The 21,551-nt window shown below is 28.9% G+C and overlaps 1 protein-coding gene and 1 long non-coding RNA gene across 3 annotated transcripts; one reads left to right on the forward strand and one right to left on the reverse strand.

Annotated features, from left to right (window-relative positions):
* Positions 1-10,230: 10,230 nt before the first annotated feature.
* On the reverse strand, positions 10,231-13,852 carry LOC112536202. The gene is made up of 2 exons (XR_003080254.2): positions 13,154-13,852; positions 10,231-10,666 (listed from the first exon to the last, which is right to left on the reverse strand). It is a non-coding gene; the product is annotated as an uncharacterized LOC112536202 (long non-coding RNA).
* A 2,668-nt stretch (positions 13,853-16,520) lies between these two features.
* On the forward strand, positions 16,521-20,390 carry LOC8272303 (zinc finger protein 4). 2 transcript variants are annotated; one of them, XM_048374735.1, is made up of 2 exons: positions 16,521-16,796; positions 19,410-20,390. In XM_048374735.1, exon 2 carries the CDS (start codon positions 19,501-19,503, stop codon positions 20,248-20,250), a length of 750 nt encoding a protein of 249 aa, XP_048230692.1. In that variant the 5' UTR covers positions 16,521-16,796; positions 19,410-19,500; the 3' UTR covers positions 20,251-20,390. The 2 variants fall into 2 exon arrangements, with proteins under 2 accessions (XP_048230692.1, XP_002527542.1); XM_002527496.4 differs by lacking the exon at positions 16,521-16,796 and adding an exon at positions 16,803-17,141.
* The last annotated feature ends 1,161 nt before the right edge of the window (positions 20,391-21,551 follow it).

The raw sequence follows: 21,551 nt of genomic DNA on the forward strand, positions 1-21,551 counted from the left end.
GAGGACTTTGTTAGAGTCCAAATGGAAGATGTTGATATAATATTTCAATTTTCAAGATCTGCCTTGATTGTTGTTTGAACAAGTTTCCTTTTCTTTTTCTTCTCTAATTGCATTAACTATAATAACCCTATAATAATATAACTTTTAAGTGAAAGTGGTTCTTTTGGATTCATGTCTAAAAAATAAATTAAAAGAAATATTAAATAAAGTTACATATTAATAAAAATATTAAATTAATTTAAAAGTTGAAGGAAGTCTGTAATTTGTTATTGCATCATTCACTAATATAGAGATGTTATAATAACTGTAAAAATAGAACAAATAAATTGGGAGGGAGAAAGAGAGTGCAAAATAGTGAAAGAAATCAGTATCAAATATCTTTGGGAAAATGACACAAGGAGAAGGGATGGATCTCATTCCCACCTAATGAACCTCTATGTATCTCCCACCTTTCTCCAACTATATTTCCACATTTTACACTCTCTCTCGTCTTTAAAACCAAAAAAGAAACAATTGGACCGCAGTTACATTTTATTTTCCTCTACTGTCGAACTAGTTACTACAAAATTAGCATTTCTATGTTTCATTTATATATATTTACTTGAATTAAAAATATAAAAAATAATTTAAGACCCTTATATTATTCCTTTCTATCATCATTTTAGGAAAGTCCAAACTAGATTTAATACAACTCTATGGTGTCAAACGTCCAAACGTATAACATTTACACTTCAAATTAAACAAAAATAATAATCTTTTATATTAATATTTAACATTTAACCAATTAAGGTAATTTCAAGTCTTGAATTTAATTTTTTTAAAAAAAAATTAGATGATTATGCCTAGCTAGGATTACTGTCATTGGTCACCCTCTCTCCTCTTTTCTTTTTACCAAAAAAAATTTGAACATCTTCACATGATACAATGTTACTTTATGTGTTTTTAAAACTCTGCAATTAAATGGTTAAGTTGATACTTTTTTCTTAAGAAACAGGTACCCTCCTGTTTAATTTGTATACTTATAAATTATTTCCTAAATGCTGAACATGATAAAAGCCTTTATGTTTAACAAGATCGACTCATATTTGTCCATTTCCAGTATTTTTCTTGTTTATTTAAGATTCTTTTATAATAAGATATTCAAAATTATATATATATATATTTGTCTTTCTTTTTTTTTCTCTCTCTTTTAATTGTTTTTAACTCTACCTATTATCTTTTTTGCTGGATACAATGTAAAATAGCGAAAGATTCTTTTCTTTAATAGCATAAAAATGAAAGTCAAGTTTTGTATATGAACCCTAAAAGCAGAATGCGTTTATTTTAATAGCTCCAAAAATGACAGCCACATTTTTAATCTTAGATTGGCTAATGCTTTCGTACTTATATATATATTTTTTTTAAAAGAGACTGCCTAAAGCTTTTGACATTTAAATAAATAAAACGCAGCATCTCAAAAGAAATACATTTAAAATGTTAGATACCAGTTAAGTCAACAGAAAATTCTTACCTAGTTTAATTATGTTTTTTTATAAATAAATTACTGACATATATTTATTGTTTTTAAATAATTGATAATATATTAAAATATAAAATATTCATTTAAATTAACATGCAATTAAGTTGTTAATTTTTACAATATTAGGAGTATTTTATTTATTCATTTCTTCAATAATATTTTCTAAAATTCACTGGGACGAAGTATTAGAATGGGCGGAATTTCAAAAATATGCTGTTAACTTTCCCTTGATGCACAAGCCACCAATTTCAGGAACAAGGTTCCTTAGAGATTGTGAGAATAATACGATCAGTCAAATTCAAAACTACAACTAGTTACTTGTTTGGCTTTCATAATATTCCAGAAAAATAATAACTTAGAGGGTCGAGGATTAATTAAACTTGTTCTGAAGAGGGGCTAGAACAATAATAAGATCGGCCATCTAATTCAAATTATTCAGAGATTTTAAATTTTACCAGTTAAGTAATCTCCCTTACGATTTTATTACTCTTTTTTTTTTCTTTCTCGCAAATGCATTCATAATTTTCAGTTTATGCATTGAAAATTGACCTATCGAGTGTCAATCATAAAAATCGAAATTTGAGGGGGAAATTCATTTATTGGTTGAATTAACACTCGTAATTATTGATACTTTGTTAAAATTGTAATACAATATAATTGGACCTTTTTGGTTGATCTATTATTAATTGTGTTTTTTGGTAATATTCTATTTTTTTCCTGCCATGGTCAATTAAAATTTCCGTTTTCCTTTTCTTTTTGTGAAGTCTTTACTGTAACTTGATTAACGATCTTACGGAACTTTTTGCTAAAATGAGAAAAAGAAAATCTAGCACACATTTTTTCACGTGCAAAATTAACGATAGAATGTTGCACGAACATTAATTAAATAGTGAAGTCTACCAAATATTTGCTGTATTTTCACAGGAATGATTAAGTTGCCATTCATATATAATTTCAAACAGTAAAATATATATCTCAATGAAAAGCCTTTTGTTGCTAAATTTTGATTACGTTAAAGTAGAGAAACTCTTAAATAGATTCAGTTTACCACATAATCTGTGGATTAAATTAATTAATTAATGATATATGATTTTATTTATTAATTGTTGTATTTTTATTAGTTGAATTTTAATAATAAATTCCTAATGGTAATAAATAAATCAATCAATAAAAATGTAATAATTAATAAATAAAATCATATATTATCATATAATTAATTTAATCTACGGATGACATAATAAACTAAATCTATTTAAAAAAAATCTGGTTAAAATAATATAACTAGGAAGATAAGCGGGCAAAGGAAATGGAAAAGGAAAGACAACTCAAATGCATGCACCCGCACCAGCATCGGCATTTGGCACATGCGATGCATGTGCAGAGTAGTTATCGAGGAATTTTAGGATATAAAAGAACAAGTAGAAAGCATTAATGTAGAATTAGAATAATGTTTAAAACTGGATCTGTGCGTTGAGCTGGATTAAGCAAGGGAAACTAGAGAACTGTGGGGAGCAAAATAATGTATATTTATATTTGATTCATAATTGTTTTTTCTTTCTTTTGTTATGTAATGGAGAAAGTCACTTAGGGAAGCTTGGTCATTTTCTGGAATAGAGCCAAACCATTAAACAAGAATTGTTGTTACGAGATTGGTTCAGTAATCTAATATCTCCCACTTGAATACTAGCAATAATCACAGAAGTCAGTTATGTTCGGCATCTTATTTGACATCAATTTCAACTGTCTAAAGCGGATGATATATAATTATTTAGATACGAAGAGAGTGAAAAAAAAAAAACCTAAAATGCAAAACCAATTAACTAAATTTTATACGAATTAATAAATCTTAATGATATATATTAAAATCTAAATACGTAGTTAATCCGCAATGAGAAGTTTTCAAATTTTATTATGTTTTATAAGAATATACAATTAAACCTTTTATGGAAATTGTGCTGTTTTTTCCCTTGATTAGAAGCTTTCTTGTAGTTCTAGAAAATATGGATGCCATTATTCCAACAATTTTAACAGATTAATGTGATTATCTTAAATCTCTATTTTCATGTCATACTTAGTATTATTTCATTAATACAAGCAACATGGCTTCCAAGAATCTGCCTCCCATTGTAGAACAAGTCATGTTCCTTAGGCTTATTTTCCAGACCAATTGACTACACTCTCAACTCACTTATATGGCTATCTGTTATTTAATTAATTTTATCACGATGTGCCTCAAATAAACAAATGAAAAAACATAAAAATGCCAAATGTCAAATGGGTAACTGTATATGCTGAGGAAGCTATATATACATATTTAAGGGTAAGAGACAACTCTGCAGACCAATACCCTTTTTTAACCCAATTTGTCAATATTTGCGAAAGAGGGAAGCAAGCTTGCTTAGAGAAAGGAGATCGCCAGATTTGTAACACCCGACGTTTCTTAAAATTTCTACCACTTTTGACAAAGTCAGTTGGTATGATTTAATGGTTATATCCTTGCAATGAGATTTTAAATAGTAAATGATGGTGGGTGTTCTTTTTAAAGGGATATCTTTTGATGGAATAAGTAAGAGATTGCATGGGGACCATTGTTTTAACACATATTGGCAAAGGAGGCAAAGATAGACAAAGAAAATAAGAAAAGAAAAAAAAAGAAGAGGGAAAAGAGAACAGGGAGAGGAGTCTTTTATATGGATCGTGACTAATTAAAAATTTCCTTGATTATCATTGTTAGATTCAATGCATATATTAGAACTTGTTTTTCATAATTTGTTAGTTCATTTTAATTAATACCTAAATTTAAGATTAGAGTTGAATTCTTATTATGATAAGTTTTTTTCTTTCGTGCTACTAGTTCTTTTTGTCTGATATTTATTTACTTATTTTTATGTTTTAATATTTAAATTCTATTTACGAGTTATGCTAATATGATTTTAAGTTAATTAGTTGTATTTAATTTCATATCAAATTTATTGACTAGAATTAGTATCTTTTTATCAGTAGATATGATTAATATGTCAATATATTAGGTTAGAGAAAAAGAAAATATTTTTTTATAAAATAGATAACAAACCGCTATATTTTTAAAAAATAAGTGTCCGTAGGTGGACATAGAAGATTAAAAATGGTCTTCTATGTTGCTATTAAGAAAGTAATGGTATAAGAGTTACTAGATTTGTGCAAACTAGCCATGCAAGAATTTATAGGGTGGGGGACATGGCATATATTGGCAAAGGGTGTTGTATATGGGAGGTAAAAATTGAGTGGCATATGAAAGTAAGTGAGTGTGTGTGTGTGTGTTATATGATGGTGAAGATGTCGGCCATGTGGGATGCTAGAGAAGACCCACAGGATATATATATATATATATATATATAGCAATCGCTTTCTAAGAAACAAAAGTCTAAGTTCATGAGTTGAATAAATGATAATAATCATGTCCTGTTTGGCTTTGCAATGACCACCTTCTCTCCTCTCACATGGACAGGTTGCTTGCCTCAGCAACTGGTGATCTTCTTGGCCCTGACCTACACCTACCTATTTACTACTTAACTGCTCTGCCATGGTCCCCTTCTTTTGCGTTCTTCTTCACCCATGTGATCCTGTGATTCCTCCTCTACTCTCTTTTCTACTCCCCTTCTACCGTCTTCTGTAATTGTACTGCCACCAAAGAAATGGTCAAACTTGATCGAAAAGCTTAGATTTCTGGATATAAATATTATCTATTTGCTTTACAACGGAAACTGACATAAATTTTGCATGCAATGCCAATGTGTTACTGGCAAAAGAATTAGAATTATTTTTGCAGCAGAAAATGGTTAGTTGGTTCTTTTCTTTAATAACATTGATCAATATGTTAATATCTTCCCATAATCTTAATGAATTCTTTCTTTCACCTCTCGACTTTATTCTTTATGCAAAACTTATAGCTTTTATTTATCTGAAAGTGCAGATACTTTATCATAATTTTCAGTGAGCTTTTTAAAATTTCCCATAATTGAAGCTCTTTTGTGTAAATTAAAAAAAAAAAAAATGAATCAATATCCCTTTGTAGAAGAAGGGTATTATTTTGTATCTCCTGACCTTACACCTCGCACAAATTCTTGTCCTAATGCCTTTTCATTTAAAGGGAAATCATGGATACATTACATAGAGGATTTAACACGTGATTAATTAATTGCATCAATCCTTCTTAATAATCTCGAAGTTTGAACACAATCTTGATCAAATCTTCCTTGTAATCTCTTTCTTATCAAATATTTAACGTTTAAAATAGGTCAAGACAAACATACCAGCCATATATATATATATATATATATATATATATATATATATATATATATGTATATATTGGTGTCGACATACTCTTCTTGTATTGTCTTGTATGTATGTCAAGGAATCATGTCATGCGTTGCCCACTTGCCCTAATTACACTTCTAATCATTTACTTACTATACTACATAAAGTCTAATCCCATACCCTTTCCAAATCTAAACAGTATAAATGTCTTGAACTATAGTTTCTTGTCAATTAATATGGCCACAAATTTGGACCGAGAAAATTGTAAACATCTTAAATTTAAATCTTTTGGCCACTGAGTACTTTTTTAGCTAGAGAATGTTTGGATTGGAGGTATAATATAAGGATATAAGGTATTGTTATCTTTGTTTATTTGGAACATCTTTTTATATGCATATTGAGAATATAACCTTTCCAAACTCAAGTTAGCCATATAGCAATTCAAGGTTCATTTTTGACTAATATTGTTTTGTATTTCCTGTTGTGAAGGATAAGCAAATCTCTCAAGCCCAGTGGCAAAGATACGATACCTTTTTTTATTTTTTTTTCTTTTTCTTTTCTTTTTCCCCCCTTATTTATTGTCTTTCCCAATCATTTCCACAAAGACTACCATTGTAGGCCTTTATTGAAAGCAATAAGTGACCATAATATATAATATAGTTTTTTATTTTTTTCTTTTTTTTCCTTTGGGTTCCATGATAAACATTTTCTATGTACTATATTTACTCTTTTTTCTTTGGGTTCCATGATATTAAACATTTTTATGTACTAGCAGGACCACTGAGACAAAATTTACAGAAAGTGCGATCCGAAAATTCAGCAATAAAACTTTGAAGTGTTATGAATTTGTAAAGAGAAAAGAAGGGTCATCATTCATACAAATAAAAGAAAAGAATTTAATAGTTTATCAATAAATTATGTAAAAGGATTGCTCTAATTATTACTTGATAATATTTATTAAGTTGCCACTATTAATTAGCGAAGTCAAATACTGAGATAAACAATAATAATTAAAAAAAAAAATTGAAATAGTATCAAGCATTGAAGGTAGCTGCAGTCAAGATGGAATCCATGACTTTGTGCAAAAAGGAAAGGAGTCGAAGCCCAAAAACGTCAAAGCTTTGAACAAGAGGGACCATTCTTTTGTGGGTGACTAAAAAGGAGATGTGTGTGAAAAAATATAATAGGATCGAATGCACTGTAGATAAATCGGAAATGGGTACTTTCTTTCTTTCTCTCTTTTTTTTTTTTTTTTTTTTTTTTTTTTGTCTTTTTAATAATTCAATTCGATAAAAATGGGTTCCTGAGTCATTTAAATCACCCACTTTGAATACCTTTCTGATTTATTCACTAAATTATCCTAATTAATAACTTATTTTCAGAATAATCACATAATAATTAGCAATCAGACAGTAACCTTATTATATTTAAAAGATTCTTTCTGAAGCAGTACTCACCATAAGAATTGGTTGTATTTTGATATATGATTTAATTTATGATATATTAGTTGGTAAAAAATAATTATGTGCTAATTATTATAATATACCATTTAATAATAATATATAATTATACTATTAAATATTTTATAATTTTAGGTATTAAGTGAGATAATTTTAGAATATTTTTAAAACAATTTTATATATATATTAATTTTTTATTATAAAAAATCATCATTTAAAAGAAGACTACAATTAAATTTATATTTTTTAAATATAAAATAACTTGTTATTTTGCTTTTTGCATTTGGTTCAAACTCCTTATTTGAAGAATATAGATTATTGAAAATTTATTTGATGAAATGATTTTTGATAATAAAACATTTAATGTAGACAGAGAATATCTTAAAAATATTCTTAAACTTTTTGATTATATAAATATAGCGCTTTAAAAATAAAAGGAATAAAAAATTAGAATGGGGTCCACATGGACAATATCCATTAACGATAATGAACTTTTGTGGGTCTCAAAGTTACTTTATCAACACAAGATGCTGATCTTAACCACCTCTGGAATTGCTAAATTAACAGCAAGAGAAAGTTCATCAATGAGAAGTTTTAGATAGTTCCTTCTACAAATAGTAAGGAACCTCTTTCTTTTTCTTTTTCGTCTTTTTTTTTTTTCTTTTCTCAAGCAACTTGCATTTAGGTATCCTAGCTGCAGCATCCTAGGAGATTAATTATGTAAGAGAGCTTATTAAATTATATTAATATCAAAGAATTATTATGTTAAGAACAATAACTCTTTTTTCCTTCAAACATCATATTAGAATTTCAAATTTTGTATATTGCATTTCGTAGTAATAATTTGATTTTAATTTCTATATTTCAAATTTGTAATTTAAAAATAACGTGAAGTTAAGCATTTTTTATTTAAAAAATTATCTCATTCAATTATTTATTTAATAAAAAGAGGAAAAAGAGAGATAACCCGTATGAGAAATAGAGAAGACTTTTTGTTATTTCAAATATTATTTTTTTAACGGTCTCAAATTCATCACAAATTTAGTTAAATTCAAATCCAAATGATTGTAATTATCTAGATAAATGTTCTGATTCAAATGCAGAATGTTAGTTCTAAAGCTTTCCATCCAAAGGAGCATTATGTTAAAAGGCAATAACGTTTTGGTAGCTGAATGATCAAATAGCTATGTCCCAATCAAAGTTCTAAATGGAATAAAGTTCCTTGATTATAAAAACGAATAGACATAGGAAATTGATGAAGCTATTGCATAATTTTCAATAACTACGGGCCACCGAAATAGAATTGGGCCCTTTGGGAAATGGGGATCAGGTATATAATATGCCAATTGAGGTCCTGTGACTTGGGATATGGTAGGTCGTAAATCGCATCATTTAGATTTGCTTATAATTAAGAAAATCCAAGCATAAACACTACATACGTACAAACCTATCTTTTAAACAAAAGGCATCATCATCCACTATATTGAATATATTTATCATCAATATCAAAGTCAAACAAGTAAGCCAAATTCGATATTTAAACACCTAAGTTTTTGTTATTTTTTCATTTCAACTTTTAAAATTTTAGTTTAACTCAATAAATATTTAAATTCTATTTTTAATTCTCAATTTAATATAATAAATATATAAATCTTTTTTTCATATAATATTTGAACACTTATATGCAGTACGTATGAATGTATTAAATGATAAAAATTTAAATATCTAAATATGCATATTTTAAAATTATAAAGAATCTCTAGTTTTCCTCCATTCGTTTTCTTCTTTTTCTTAAAAAAAAGAAAAAGAAAAATCGATGAAATACCCCATAGAAGAAGAAACTAACACAACATTCTTCAATAATCTGTCCAGAAAGATTTTTGTAGGGGACCATGAGCCCAAATCAATGTTCGCCTGAAGTGGGCATAATATTGGCCCAAGTTAACGACACTTTAATGATTACATGGACCCAACTAACAAAGATTGCAAAGTTGCTCTTGCCTTATTTACCTTTGGCAATGGCGTTGTTGTTGGTTGCTTTCAAAAAAAAAATCAAAAATCCCATATTACATTATTTTCCCTAATTTTTCGATTATAGATTAATTCTAATCCACTGGTAGTATTTAATTATATTAAATAAAATATTTTAGGTGATGATGTTGCTAGAACATATATTATTGGCTTTACCGCAATCAGATTTTTAAATTATAAATTAACCAAGTTACATTTGGTTGCTTAATTGTTATAACATAGCCAAATGCCATCCCCTGCTCCAGTTATAAAGAAGGGTTATTCACATAAATACTTTTTTACAACAATAATTACATATATATATATATTAAATTTAGAAAAACAGTCAAGTTAAATATCATAAAAATTAATTAAAAAAATAAAAATCATACATTACCAAATCTTAAAAATCAATCACACATCATTTTTTTATCTCAATAAAAAATTAATAAAATCATCCTGTTTTATTAAAAGTTATTAAATAAAAAAGTAAAAAAGTAAAAAAAAAAAAAAACTATACACGTCTTAACATCAACCAATCAATAAAAAAAAAAAAAATTCAAAGTAACTATATAATATTCTAAACTTTTATGACTTGTAATCATAAGATCTTATTTTAAAAATAAATAATAATAATAAATTTGAAATAGAATAATTTATCAATGACATTATTGTCAATTGTGTATCTTTTTGTATGTAATGATAAAATAATAATAAAAAAATTATTAGTCTTGTAAGTATTGAATCCAGTGCTATGAAACTCAAGCTTGGGTCGTTAAATTCTTAGCTTAATTAAAACCGAATCAGTCTTAAATATTTTTTAGAATATTTTTTAATTAGGTTGCAATACTCTAAATTTTTGAATTTATTTGATTATAAAATCCTCAAGGGCAATTTAGTAGTTAATATTTTCAGAATTTATAATTAAAAAAAGGGAGAAAATGAACAAAATGTTAAAATTGAATTTCATTGTCGCATTATTTTTCATTTAGGGACCTAAGGGATTTTTCCATTACAGTAAATTCCTTTCCAGGTCCCTCCTTCTCTCTCTCTTCCTCTCCCAGCACATATCAGCGCCGCCACCACTTGTAGTCACCATTCACCGCTGTTTCCACCACCAATCACCATTAAACGGCAGCTAGATCTTTCCCTCGTCCTCTACAGCTATCCAACGGCCCGTTTCTTATCTTTGATCGTCGAAAAATGTAGAAACAGGGAGAGAGAAGTCAGACCTTTTTAGATCAGATGGTGACACTCACGGTGGTGGTGGCAACAACAGAAGAAAAAGAGAGCAATATTAAAAGAAAGAGAAAGGCAACTGAGAAGAGGAAGTCGACATTGATCCTGATGTTGTTGCCATAATGGGATTTGGTAGTTTCTGTTCATCCAAAAAGCAACAGAAAAAGAAAAAAAAAAAGACAAAATAGCGTAAAAATGTAAAAAGAAAAAAACGGAGGTAAAAAATGAAGAAAGTTAAAAAAAAAAGGTCCTATGTAATTTCCTCTATAAAGAAACTTGGTGGGCCCTTCCTTCATCAGAAAACTGGCTTTATAATAAGTTTCGTACTTGTATATCCATTTCCTAATTGCTTTATTAATTGCCAAATAAATTGTAAAATTTGTATATATGTTCTTTTAGTAATATATTCTAATATTAATTTTGAATTTTAAGAAATTTTATCAGCCAAAATTTTGACTACAAGTTTAGAAAGGGACAGAAATAATACTAGAGTTACAAACTCATCCCTAAAACTTCAACATAACTCTTTTTACCAATTATATTTGCAATCTTAAAAGTTTAAGATGTAAAATGGTTTTGATCATTGTGACAAACAATAAGGAAAAGAAAAAAAAAAGATTTAGAGATGAATAAAAATTAAAATATCCTATTTGAGACATTTATTATTATCGCTAAAATTGTAATTACATAAATAAATTCTTACTAATAATTTTATTAGAGATCAAAATTAAAATAATATCAAAGTATAGTGTTAAAAATAAAAAATAATTAAAAACAAAACACTGTATTCGAAAATAAATGTAAAATATAAGATGCATTTTACAATTAAACACGTATTATTGACCCGAAGCAGGCTGCTTTTATGGCCTACTTTAACCCATCTTTCCCTACGGAAAAGAAATAGAAAAACATTGGAAGTGCATATTTCTATGTTACCTGAAGATTTTCCTTTTATTTTTTATTCGGTTTTGTAGGGTTTGAGTCCTTCCTAGATTTTGCTGCTTATGGGGGCATCTTTCTTGGGAGCTCAGTTTCAGTTGTTTCATATTTTTTTACTAATTTACGATGCTTTTATGCCTACTATGCCTAGATGGACACAATAGACAACTTTCTCCTAATACATAAATGTTAGAAATCAGTAAAAGATCGTGTCATGTTCAATTTGTAACAATTTTATGTATGTACTATTTTTTAGATAAAGAAATATAGCTATAAATTATAATAAAAATAAATATCACATAATTGTCTTTTTTCAATTTATAAGAATTCTTTCATAGTGAATTCAATTAGTCATATTATTATTATATTTTCATATCCAATAATATAAATTTAAAGCTTAATAGTTAATAATATCGTTGTTTATCCGTCAAACGATCTCGTTATATTAATTAATTTTTTACTGCAATGTAATAATTAAATAATAAAATCAATAATTATAAATTATAAATTCATATTATCAAATATAAAAAATATAAAAATGATAATTCATCAAAACAACGATGAATAATTTTTTATAAATTAAAAAATTTGAATAATAAAAAATTTTATAATCACGTGTTTTTTCATATTAAAAAAAATAGATCCTTAAAATTATCATAAAACGACATCTTAGTACTCTCTTAATATTTTGGGCATAATAAATTATTTTAATTTTGATTTATGGAATGATTAAGGGGCCATAAACTATATAATAGGAGTAGGTAAATTAGAGGAAATGACTCAAACTAGAGACTTTTTACTCTAAAAAATAAATGCTTTCACCATTTGAGTTAGACATTATGGATATGGAGAACCTTCAACTAGATGAGCTCAAATTGAATTGCTAAGGCAGGATTTTATTCTAAAAAAAGGATTTTATAATATACTTGATATATAGATAAATTTGAGAGTTTAGGATTGGTGGATCGTTATTTTTTAAAATATGACTGTTAAATAAAGTAACCGGCAATTGTTGAATTTATAATCTAAATTTTTTATGAGGTAACCACAGCTATAAAGTTGTCAAATGACAAGAAATTGTTATTGGCATAAGTATTCCCCCTTTGACCAGTTAAGTATAAAGTTTCTTCTATTCTTTTTTCTCCCTCTCTAAGAGATTGAAGATGGCATGAATGAAATTCTTTTTTCTAATTTTAAAATTTTAGTCCTCTTTTATAGTTTCAGAGGAAAATAGCTTTTCTATACAGACTGGTTAGTCACAGTTATAGGCTAAATAGCATCTGTATTTATAAACCAAGTGTACTCTAGAAAGAACTGAAAGAAAACCTTGAAACCCATAGAAGAGTGAATTTAGGTGAATAAAGTCGAGACAGAGAGGGATACGGTGGCGATGGTAGGACAGTTGATAAAATGGCGCGAGTTGACAGAAAGGTGAGGTGCAAAATGTGTTCCGTGAGGGTAATACTGCAGCTGCAGCTGATCCTCAAATTAATTTAATTAGGTATTGTGTTTTGGAGGTGCCTCCTTTCAAAGTTATGCTGCATTATTGCTGAAATTATAACTTTGTCGTTCCCCGTCCTCTCAAGAATTTAATTTAGTATGTGGTTCAACAGGCTGTTCTTTTTATTTTTATGATAAAAATGAAAATTTATCCAATACAGAAGATAAAAGTTTGAATTATGTGTACCTGAATCCTTGTGCACTCTCTCACTTCATATTGTATTTTCTATCTACGGCTGCACTTTTCGACCTTTGTCTGTTGTCGTTGCAGATGATTTTGTCGGCAACAACGACGCTCTCATCTTCTTTAGCCTTTTTTTCTTCTCTTATTTCTTTGGTGTGTGTTTTTTTACTGACCATATAAGAGCTTCATCTAGGGAATTTTTTTGTTCCTTCTAATTCCTCTGTTGGATGTGATCTCTTTTTCTAAATTGGCCTTTAGCTTTAGTAAATTCTCAGATTTTGCAAGCTCTTCTTTTGCCTCTTTCAGTTTCCAAGTTTCAACTTTTGGTAAGAGACAATAGTATAAAGTAGACAAACTGCGATGTTTTGTGCCGTTTTATTGGCGAATTTGCTTTGCCTCTTTGTTTTTTTTTTTTCACCATTAAATTGTAAGATTGAAGATATATATTAAAATTTGATATCTTTATTATTATATGAGACGATGGAGTGCTCAAATTTGATAGCTGATTTCACAACTCATTTGTTTTGGCCACTACCTTTTTCTTATTTAGCTTTTTATCCACCCCTTTGTTTTGTCTATTTAAAATATTGTCTTTTGTACTTTATGTTTTATGCAATACAATTCTACTTTGATTTTTCTTTCTTTAAAAATGACTCTTTCAGTTTGAAATAAGATAATTCTATTAAAAAAATAACAGCAATCATCATCATTTATAAATTCAGTACTTCTTTTTAAGAAAATATATCCAATATTCTATCCCCAAATGAATAAATAATGGGTTGTTGGATGAGACATGAAAAATAATATTAAATTTTGAATCAATTGTCTTTTATTATAAATAAATAATATTAGTACACTCAAAATATGCCTAACTTTTATCATAGAGTGAATATTCGAGCAGTTTGGTCCAAATCAAATTGGATGACATCTATTAGATAATAGGTTGAAAAATTATTGTCATGTCCAAAACTTAGATAATATGCCTATGAGTCTTAGACCCATAGGCAACGGGCACTAATATATCGATTTGTGCACATGTTATTGTCATGTCTTAATTGAGACGTTCGATGAATATTTAATCCTACTTTTAGATTCCCCTGAAATTTTATTTCACTATATTATCAAATTTTTAAATAAGTTTTTGAAAAAGAAAAAGATTCAAAATTAGAGGCTTTTCGCGGTTGTTGTTCTCCTTTTTTCCCTCATAATTTTCTAAGCATGCATTTGATATTGAATTATTAATAATGAAATATTCTATGTCTAATGATATTAACTTGATTGGCCTCTAGATTGAAAAAAAAAAAGAAAGAAAAGATGATTGGCCAGATGCCATAATTAGCTATACAATAAGAAATAACAGTAATATAGCATAGTTAATTATTAATATTATATTTTTTATTAAAGCTATAGGTGACATGATTTTACAAAAATTACTAAGTGGAGTTTCATACAACATATAGATATTTTGGACATGTACTGAGGTGTTTAACAAAAAAAGCTTAAGTGATTTATGAAAATAGTCAGATGGCTACGGATAATTAGGTCCAGTTAGGATTAGACAGTTAGCTTACCATCTAATATATTACAAAGTAGTCATTCTAATACATTATCTAATGATATCTTATGAACTAATAATAAATGATCTTATCTTAATTACATATAGTCAGTTGGTTATTCACAAGAAAAAATATTACTTTTCTATTGTTCTATGTTTTTATATATTTATATTATTTAGTTGTATTTGATAATTATAAAATTCACTTAAATATTTGTAATTTATATAAATTAATTCTTTATTCGGACATTGAAAGTTCATTATTAATATGTTTAATTCATAAAATTTAAATATAATTTTTTATTTTAAAAGAATATTTATATTGATAAAATCTAACTAATCCTAGATTGAATATATATAGCAATTTTATAAATTTATTAATTATTTTATATAATTAATATTAAAAGTAAAATTAGTATAGTTTAAGATTAAAATGTATTATTTAATTAGAAAAATAATTTATTAAATACTGAAAACAAAATTTAAGATTATTATCTAAGTAGAAAAATAACATTTCTAAAACTGTAGGTACAAAGTTGACTAAAGAGAAAAATATAGAGAAATTCAAAAGCTTGCTGTGTAAAAGCTTCTAACAACTGATAAATAAAAAGAAAAAGCTCAAAGACCTCTCTGAACATAGAACATGTTGAAATTAATACATTTGTAGGGTAGATGACCAGTTAGGTATCACCTCACAGAATTTCTTTTGCTCATTTTAAATGTACAGAATTAACTAAACCGATAAATGAATAATTTATTAAAAATTTTGACCTATAAAATGCTTAATTAGCCATTAATTACACTGTATAAAATAGCTAAAGTGTCTAAATGAGTGTTTATGTCATATTTATATTGAACATAATCTATTATTATATTCGTAATTTATATTCTTAAATTCTAAAAAAAAAGATTAAAATTTTACTAAACGTAAAATTTAAATTTGATATAATAATAATAAAAATTTCAAGACGGTGAAGATATATTATAACTAATATCACCTATCATGGTAAATCACAGTACATACAAAGTCAATTACAGTAGCAAGTTTAACAAAAGAAGATTAGTTATCAAAGACAAGGAGCGTTTACGAGTACTGGATTCAAGAGACTCAAATTGAATGCTGTGCCTATTTACAAAAATTATTAAACATGTCTATCAGGAGTACATGCTTTGTCTTACTTACTACAGATGTTACAATTATTTGCAGGTTTTACCTAATTATACAATTTTACAGTAAGTCTAACAAGAATATATAAGTAAAGCTATTTTTTACTTATAAATTTATCATGGCCATATTTAGACTTAAAATAAAATTCCAAATTTAATTTTCTCCGTCTCTTGTTTGAATTAAAATTGTTTCTATAGGACAAATAATTTGGTTGGGCTTTTTAACTTTTATGAGAGGGTGAAAGTTATAACAAATAATTGATGAGGATTAAACACAAAATGATATGGGTAGGGTTGCAAGGCAAGATTGGGTCCATATTCTTTGTCGCATAGCTAAGGGACATGAACAAGCCATATTATCTTGCAGAGATGAAGATGACTAATGAGATATGCATGTCTCAAAAACTATAGAACTCCCCTTAATAATTTTCTTCTTTGCTGTAAAAAGGCAAAACTGTATTTTCAATTATATATATATACATAAAGAAAGCATAACTGTATGGGCAATATAGAGTGTTCATGTGTGCATGTTAAATTGCTGCAAGAAAGGTAGAGATGGGAGGTGTTATGGGAGTCCATCTGACAAGAGGAAAAAGAAGGCTTTTCTTGTTTGTTCTTTTTTTTTTTTTTTTTGGTTGGGGAACAATTACAAATAAGAAAAAGAAAATATAAAAAGAAAAATGACCAGTAGAAAAGAAAAGAATCTGGCCACATAGTAATAGTATAGTGTCAACTTTTTAAAGTGGAAAAAGAATGAAAATTTTTTGGAGATATGAATCACAAATGCTTGTGTCTCTTCGTAGTTGTGGGGCTTACGCACACTAGTCTTTTCTTCTTTCTTTGCCTTTTTTTTTTTTTGGGTGTCTCTTTGTACGCTTCTCTCTCTCTCTCTCTCATTCATTGATATGTAGCTGTTGGAAGACTGTAAGTGCTCAAAATCCAACACTAAAGTGGTTACTGCATTATCTGCTTTTCTTTTGTTTTTTGTTCTTTTTAAATTTTTTTTTTTCTTGAGCTCTTTCTGACTTTCTTACTTTGCTCCATCATCTCCATTTCTTCTTCTTCTGCTTTCCCATAATTGTCTTTCCCTTTCTTGATGAGCTTATCTTTCTCCATTTATTCTCTTTTCTATCTACTTTCACCTAATCCATAAATGGTAAAAACTAGAATACACAAGATTGTTATTATTACTAGCTAACTCTGTTTTTGCTTTCTGATACTATGCTTATTACTCTCTTCACACACTCTCTCCGGAGCAAATTCCACCATGTAAGCAACTTTTAACTACCTGCCTTATCATCATCTATCTTTAGATTTGATTTTTATGCTCGTATCTTTTGCTTTCTGATGCTTATCTTCTTTCTTTCTTCTTATGCTGGTGTAACCTCTAATCTTTCTCTCTTTGGGGGGTGCATAATAATACTTGTTCTTCAGTATTATATTTCATATTCTTGAAATGGATTTTAGGTTTTGTTGAGGGCCTGAAAGTTTAGTTATTCTGTGCTTGTCTTGTGTTGTTTCATATATTTGATCCTTTAGTCCAACTTTTGTACTTTTATTGCATACTGAATGTTTGCTTATGCTGCTGGCACGAGTGGGGAGTTCTTGTTCCTATGAGGATTCACATATTCTCTATTTGAACTAATTCGTTTGCATTTCTCCCTATCCTAATAGAAAAGGAGTAAAGTACTACCTTTTGATGATATACCCCATATTTGCGTCTTAGTTTCTTGTAATGGAGTCCCCAAGGTTAAGGATTGATTATAATTATATGTTCAGTTACAAATGAAGGATTGGTTTTATTTCCAGTTAGGCGTGCCTTAATTTATCCTATTTATTTGATGTTTGGATGTGTGCCATAACAGTTATTTTGATTTGATAAGAGTGGGTGGGATAAGCTGCTGGTTTCATTTATATGAGCAGTAGTCCCAAATCCGGAGAGCGATTTGCTACTGTTGGGCTGGTGTTCTTGAACTTTCTTGTTTCTAGAAAGAAAGTTAAAGCCTTCAGGTTCTTGAACCATCATTTCGTGTCAATTGCTGATAGAGCAATGCCTCTGTTGTTTCAGAACACGAAATTCTAGAGATTTTCCGCCATATACCTTTATCATATGAGATCAAGAAAGTAGACCTCCCCCTGGTTTATCCATTTTTCGATGTGTCAGATTGAAAGAAAAAGGGGGAACAAATCATTTTAAGTTCTTGAACTCTAGCATTTCAAGTATGCCATGCCGGCATATCCTATTTTAGATGTGATCCATAGATCATAATGTTTATTCTTGGATGCTAGGTTCTCTGCTATTTTGAAGCTTTTGTTGCTCAACAATTGTTGATTGTCACTTTTACTTTATTTTCCATTCAAGGCAGCTTTTGGTGAATCCTCTAGCTTGCAGATACAAACTATGTTGCTTCTGAAAACCGATGTTAATAGCTCATTTTGTGATTCATGCTAAATTTGAAATAATTAGACTCAGTTGCTATGTTGATCTGCAGAATAGGTTCTAAATGTGCATCAATACATTCTATAGAGTAAAATCACATATGCTGAAGCAGTTGAATGTAACAAATATATGCTGTGCCTGTGAGGAAATTCCTAAAGATATTGAAGGATTAAATATTGGTGGTATGCTGTGTCTAGTTCTATAATGTGTTAAAGTTCCAAGTCTTCGGAAATTACACGAGAAGGTTCATAGTTGATCAATAAATTAAATGGTCAAGTTGAAATTTTGGGGATGGTTATTGGGAGTAAAAGGAAAGAAAATGTAACTTAATCCAAAAGGATCTGTCCTTGATAGAACTTACCCGATATGATTTTAGGCGTTGTATCTATGAGAGGATGCAGTATGCTTCGAAATGCCTTGGTATTTAGAACTCTAAAGACTCAAAGAGTAGCTAAGGATGTTCACAAGGTGATTGCATATCTCATCTCATATAAAAAGATCTCCGAATAGCCTCCTTGTTAGTGCTTGAATTACCAAAATACCAACTTCTTAAACCTCTTTGGCCACGTTGACAGGCTTCTCATCCTCAAGAGTCCAGTACTTGATCCTGAGACTTCAAACCCAGCTTAGGATGAGAAATTCTCTCCTGAAATGTGTCCACTTCTGAAGATTTAGGTCGGTCAGGACAAAAAAATTATGAGAGTGCATATATATCGGTAAATAAAACATGGATTCTTCAAATTCGTATGGGATACTTACATAATCACTGAGTTCAATTTCTTTCAGACTCAATTCTGGTTTTCTTTATATAATTTCTGTTTTTGCTTTGACATTGCACTCTCGCATTCATTATTGGTAGCATCAACAAGGAACATCATTTCTTTTGTCTTTTTTATCGACTGGATTCAATTAACTATTTGAGAACGATGAGTGTGATCAAATACTTTTTTAACTGGTTTCTGTTGGCAGAAATTGGTGCATACTTTTCTTTACAGAAGCTCAGGGTGCTGAAATATATGCTATCCTTCTTGCATGTTTTTGAATTCTCAGTTGTTCAGAGTCATGCTAAATTTAATTCATATCTCTTACGCATACAGGTGAAGCATTAGTTAACCAGCATCAGCAAGCTTGTTTCTTTTTATCTCTGATTTAGATAGGCAAAAGTGCTTCTTCTTTCTTTACTCAGTCATGACACCACCAAACTCCATATTGGAATCTGAAAATGAATCAGAAATCAGTGGCCAGGTAGCATCAAACGTATCTTTGCAAGAACCATCCTCGGATCCTTCCAAGGACGGCAACACCCCATGTTCTTCTCTCACTGATCTTAATAGACTTCAACAGAGTCCAATGCCCGTCTCCCTCAATTTATCACTTACCTTTAATGCTAGTGACATTGAGTTGAAAGGCACAGGGGAGACTAGCAGTGAAGCAGCTGCCCCATCTCCAGCTGCTCCAACCATGCCCCGAGTTTTCTCTTGCAACTACTGCCGACGCAAGTTCTATAGCTCACAGGCACTTGGCGGTCATCAAAACGCTCATAAACGGGAGCGAACAATGGCAAAGCGTGCAATGCGCATGGGAATATTTTCAGATAGGTATACTAGCTTGGCATCTCTTCCACTTCATGGCTCTGCATATCGGAACCTTGGGATCAAAGCTCATTCAGCTATGCATCAGAATATCATACCATCACAAAAGCCTCCTGATCATACAAGAGGCGGAGCAAAATTTGAGCAAGGTTATTATGGGATGCCAGTGTTCATGGAAGACGATGATGTGGGCTTACATTGGCCTGGAAGTTTTAGGCAGGTGGCTGGATCAGTCGGTGGTAACATTGATTTACAGTATGCTCAAAGTCCTAATACAAATATTGTAGAAATGACACCACAGCTAAGGACTGACTCCTCTTCACCAGATCTTACACTGAAGCTATAATTTTTATATGTTTTTTTCTATTGAATATCTTTATCATGTAGACATGCTATTCATAATAGGCTTTGCTTGTACAGTGAGATATGCATCGGCAATGGCTGCAAGCCTTAATTTTCCAGTACAACATTCTTCTTCTTCTTCTACCTTATCATTTCTTATTTGTATTTTGATTTACTGACAAATGTTTCTGTGCTACTTAGGTGCTAAAAACTTGCAGTTTCAAAACTCCAAATTAATGCTCGAGATGGTTGCAATAAGTTGATGCTTATACTATTGTTTTCTGATAAGGCTGTTATGCTGTTCACGTTTGAGGCTTGAACTTAAAAATTTGATGCATTGAGAAGTGGCTATCTCAGAAAGCCATCTTAAATAACAGACAGGCAAAATTTGGTTTATTAGACAATCTATGATGTTTTGTTTTTTCTTCTAGGGTTTTGTTCATAGGTTGTTCTGAAATATTGAACCAGACTTGAGAGTGGATTCCGAGCAGCACCTACGTTTGTTCTGCTCACTTTCTTGGAAATGCCTCTCATCAGTACGGTGCCACAGCTTACACCCGCTTAATTTTTCTATCCATACGTTTTTCTAATGAAAATTTATAAATTTTAGATCAAATTTATATAATTTTTGTTTTAACAATTCATGTCAAAAAATTTAATATACAAGAATTTATAGAATTTACCTAAAAGTTACATATTAAAATTATTTATATAAATTTAATTTAAATTTTATAAACTTTTATTAAATAAATACATTAAAAAAGAATTGCTGGAATCTAAAATTTACCTTCATTAAATCTTATCAATTTATTTTTTAATATTCCTTAACTATTACTTTGATATGTAACACTCCTCAATTTCTATTTTCTTTTACCTCTTTTTATCTATATTTATATTTCATTTTTGTTTAATATATAGTAAGAAACTAAATAATAATGATCTAATGAATTAGACACAAATATACTTTCTTTTTTGAAAAATGAAATAAATATACTTTAGATCAAAGAAACTTTTATTTGAAAATTTCAAACTTTTTTTCTCTTAAAATTCTTTTTTTTTTTTCTTTTTTAGAAAGAATACAATATATGTATTTTAAAATTAAAGTTTGGTGTACACTTGTTGATATCCTCACTTTACTGCTGGACTAGTGGTCCAATTAATTATGAAATCACATCAAAACATACACAAGTGGGTACTCTCTCATTAAAAATTACATTTTCCAAAAAAGAGTAATAATTTGCTTTGGAGTAATATACATGGGATATAATTTAACCACCATAATTGTTTAAATGAGTAATGGCTAAC

The sequence above is a fragment of the Ricinus communis genome, chromosome 5 (genome assembly GCF_019578655.1).
Source record: "Ricinus communis isolate WT05 ecotype wild-type chromosome 5, ASM1957865v1, whole genome shotgun sequence".
Taxonomy (NCBI): Eukaryota; Viridiplantae; Streptophyta; class Magnoliopsida; order Malpighiales; family Euphorbiaceae; genus Ricinus; species Ricinus communis.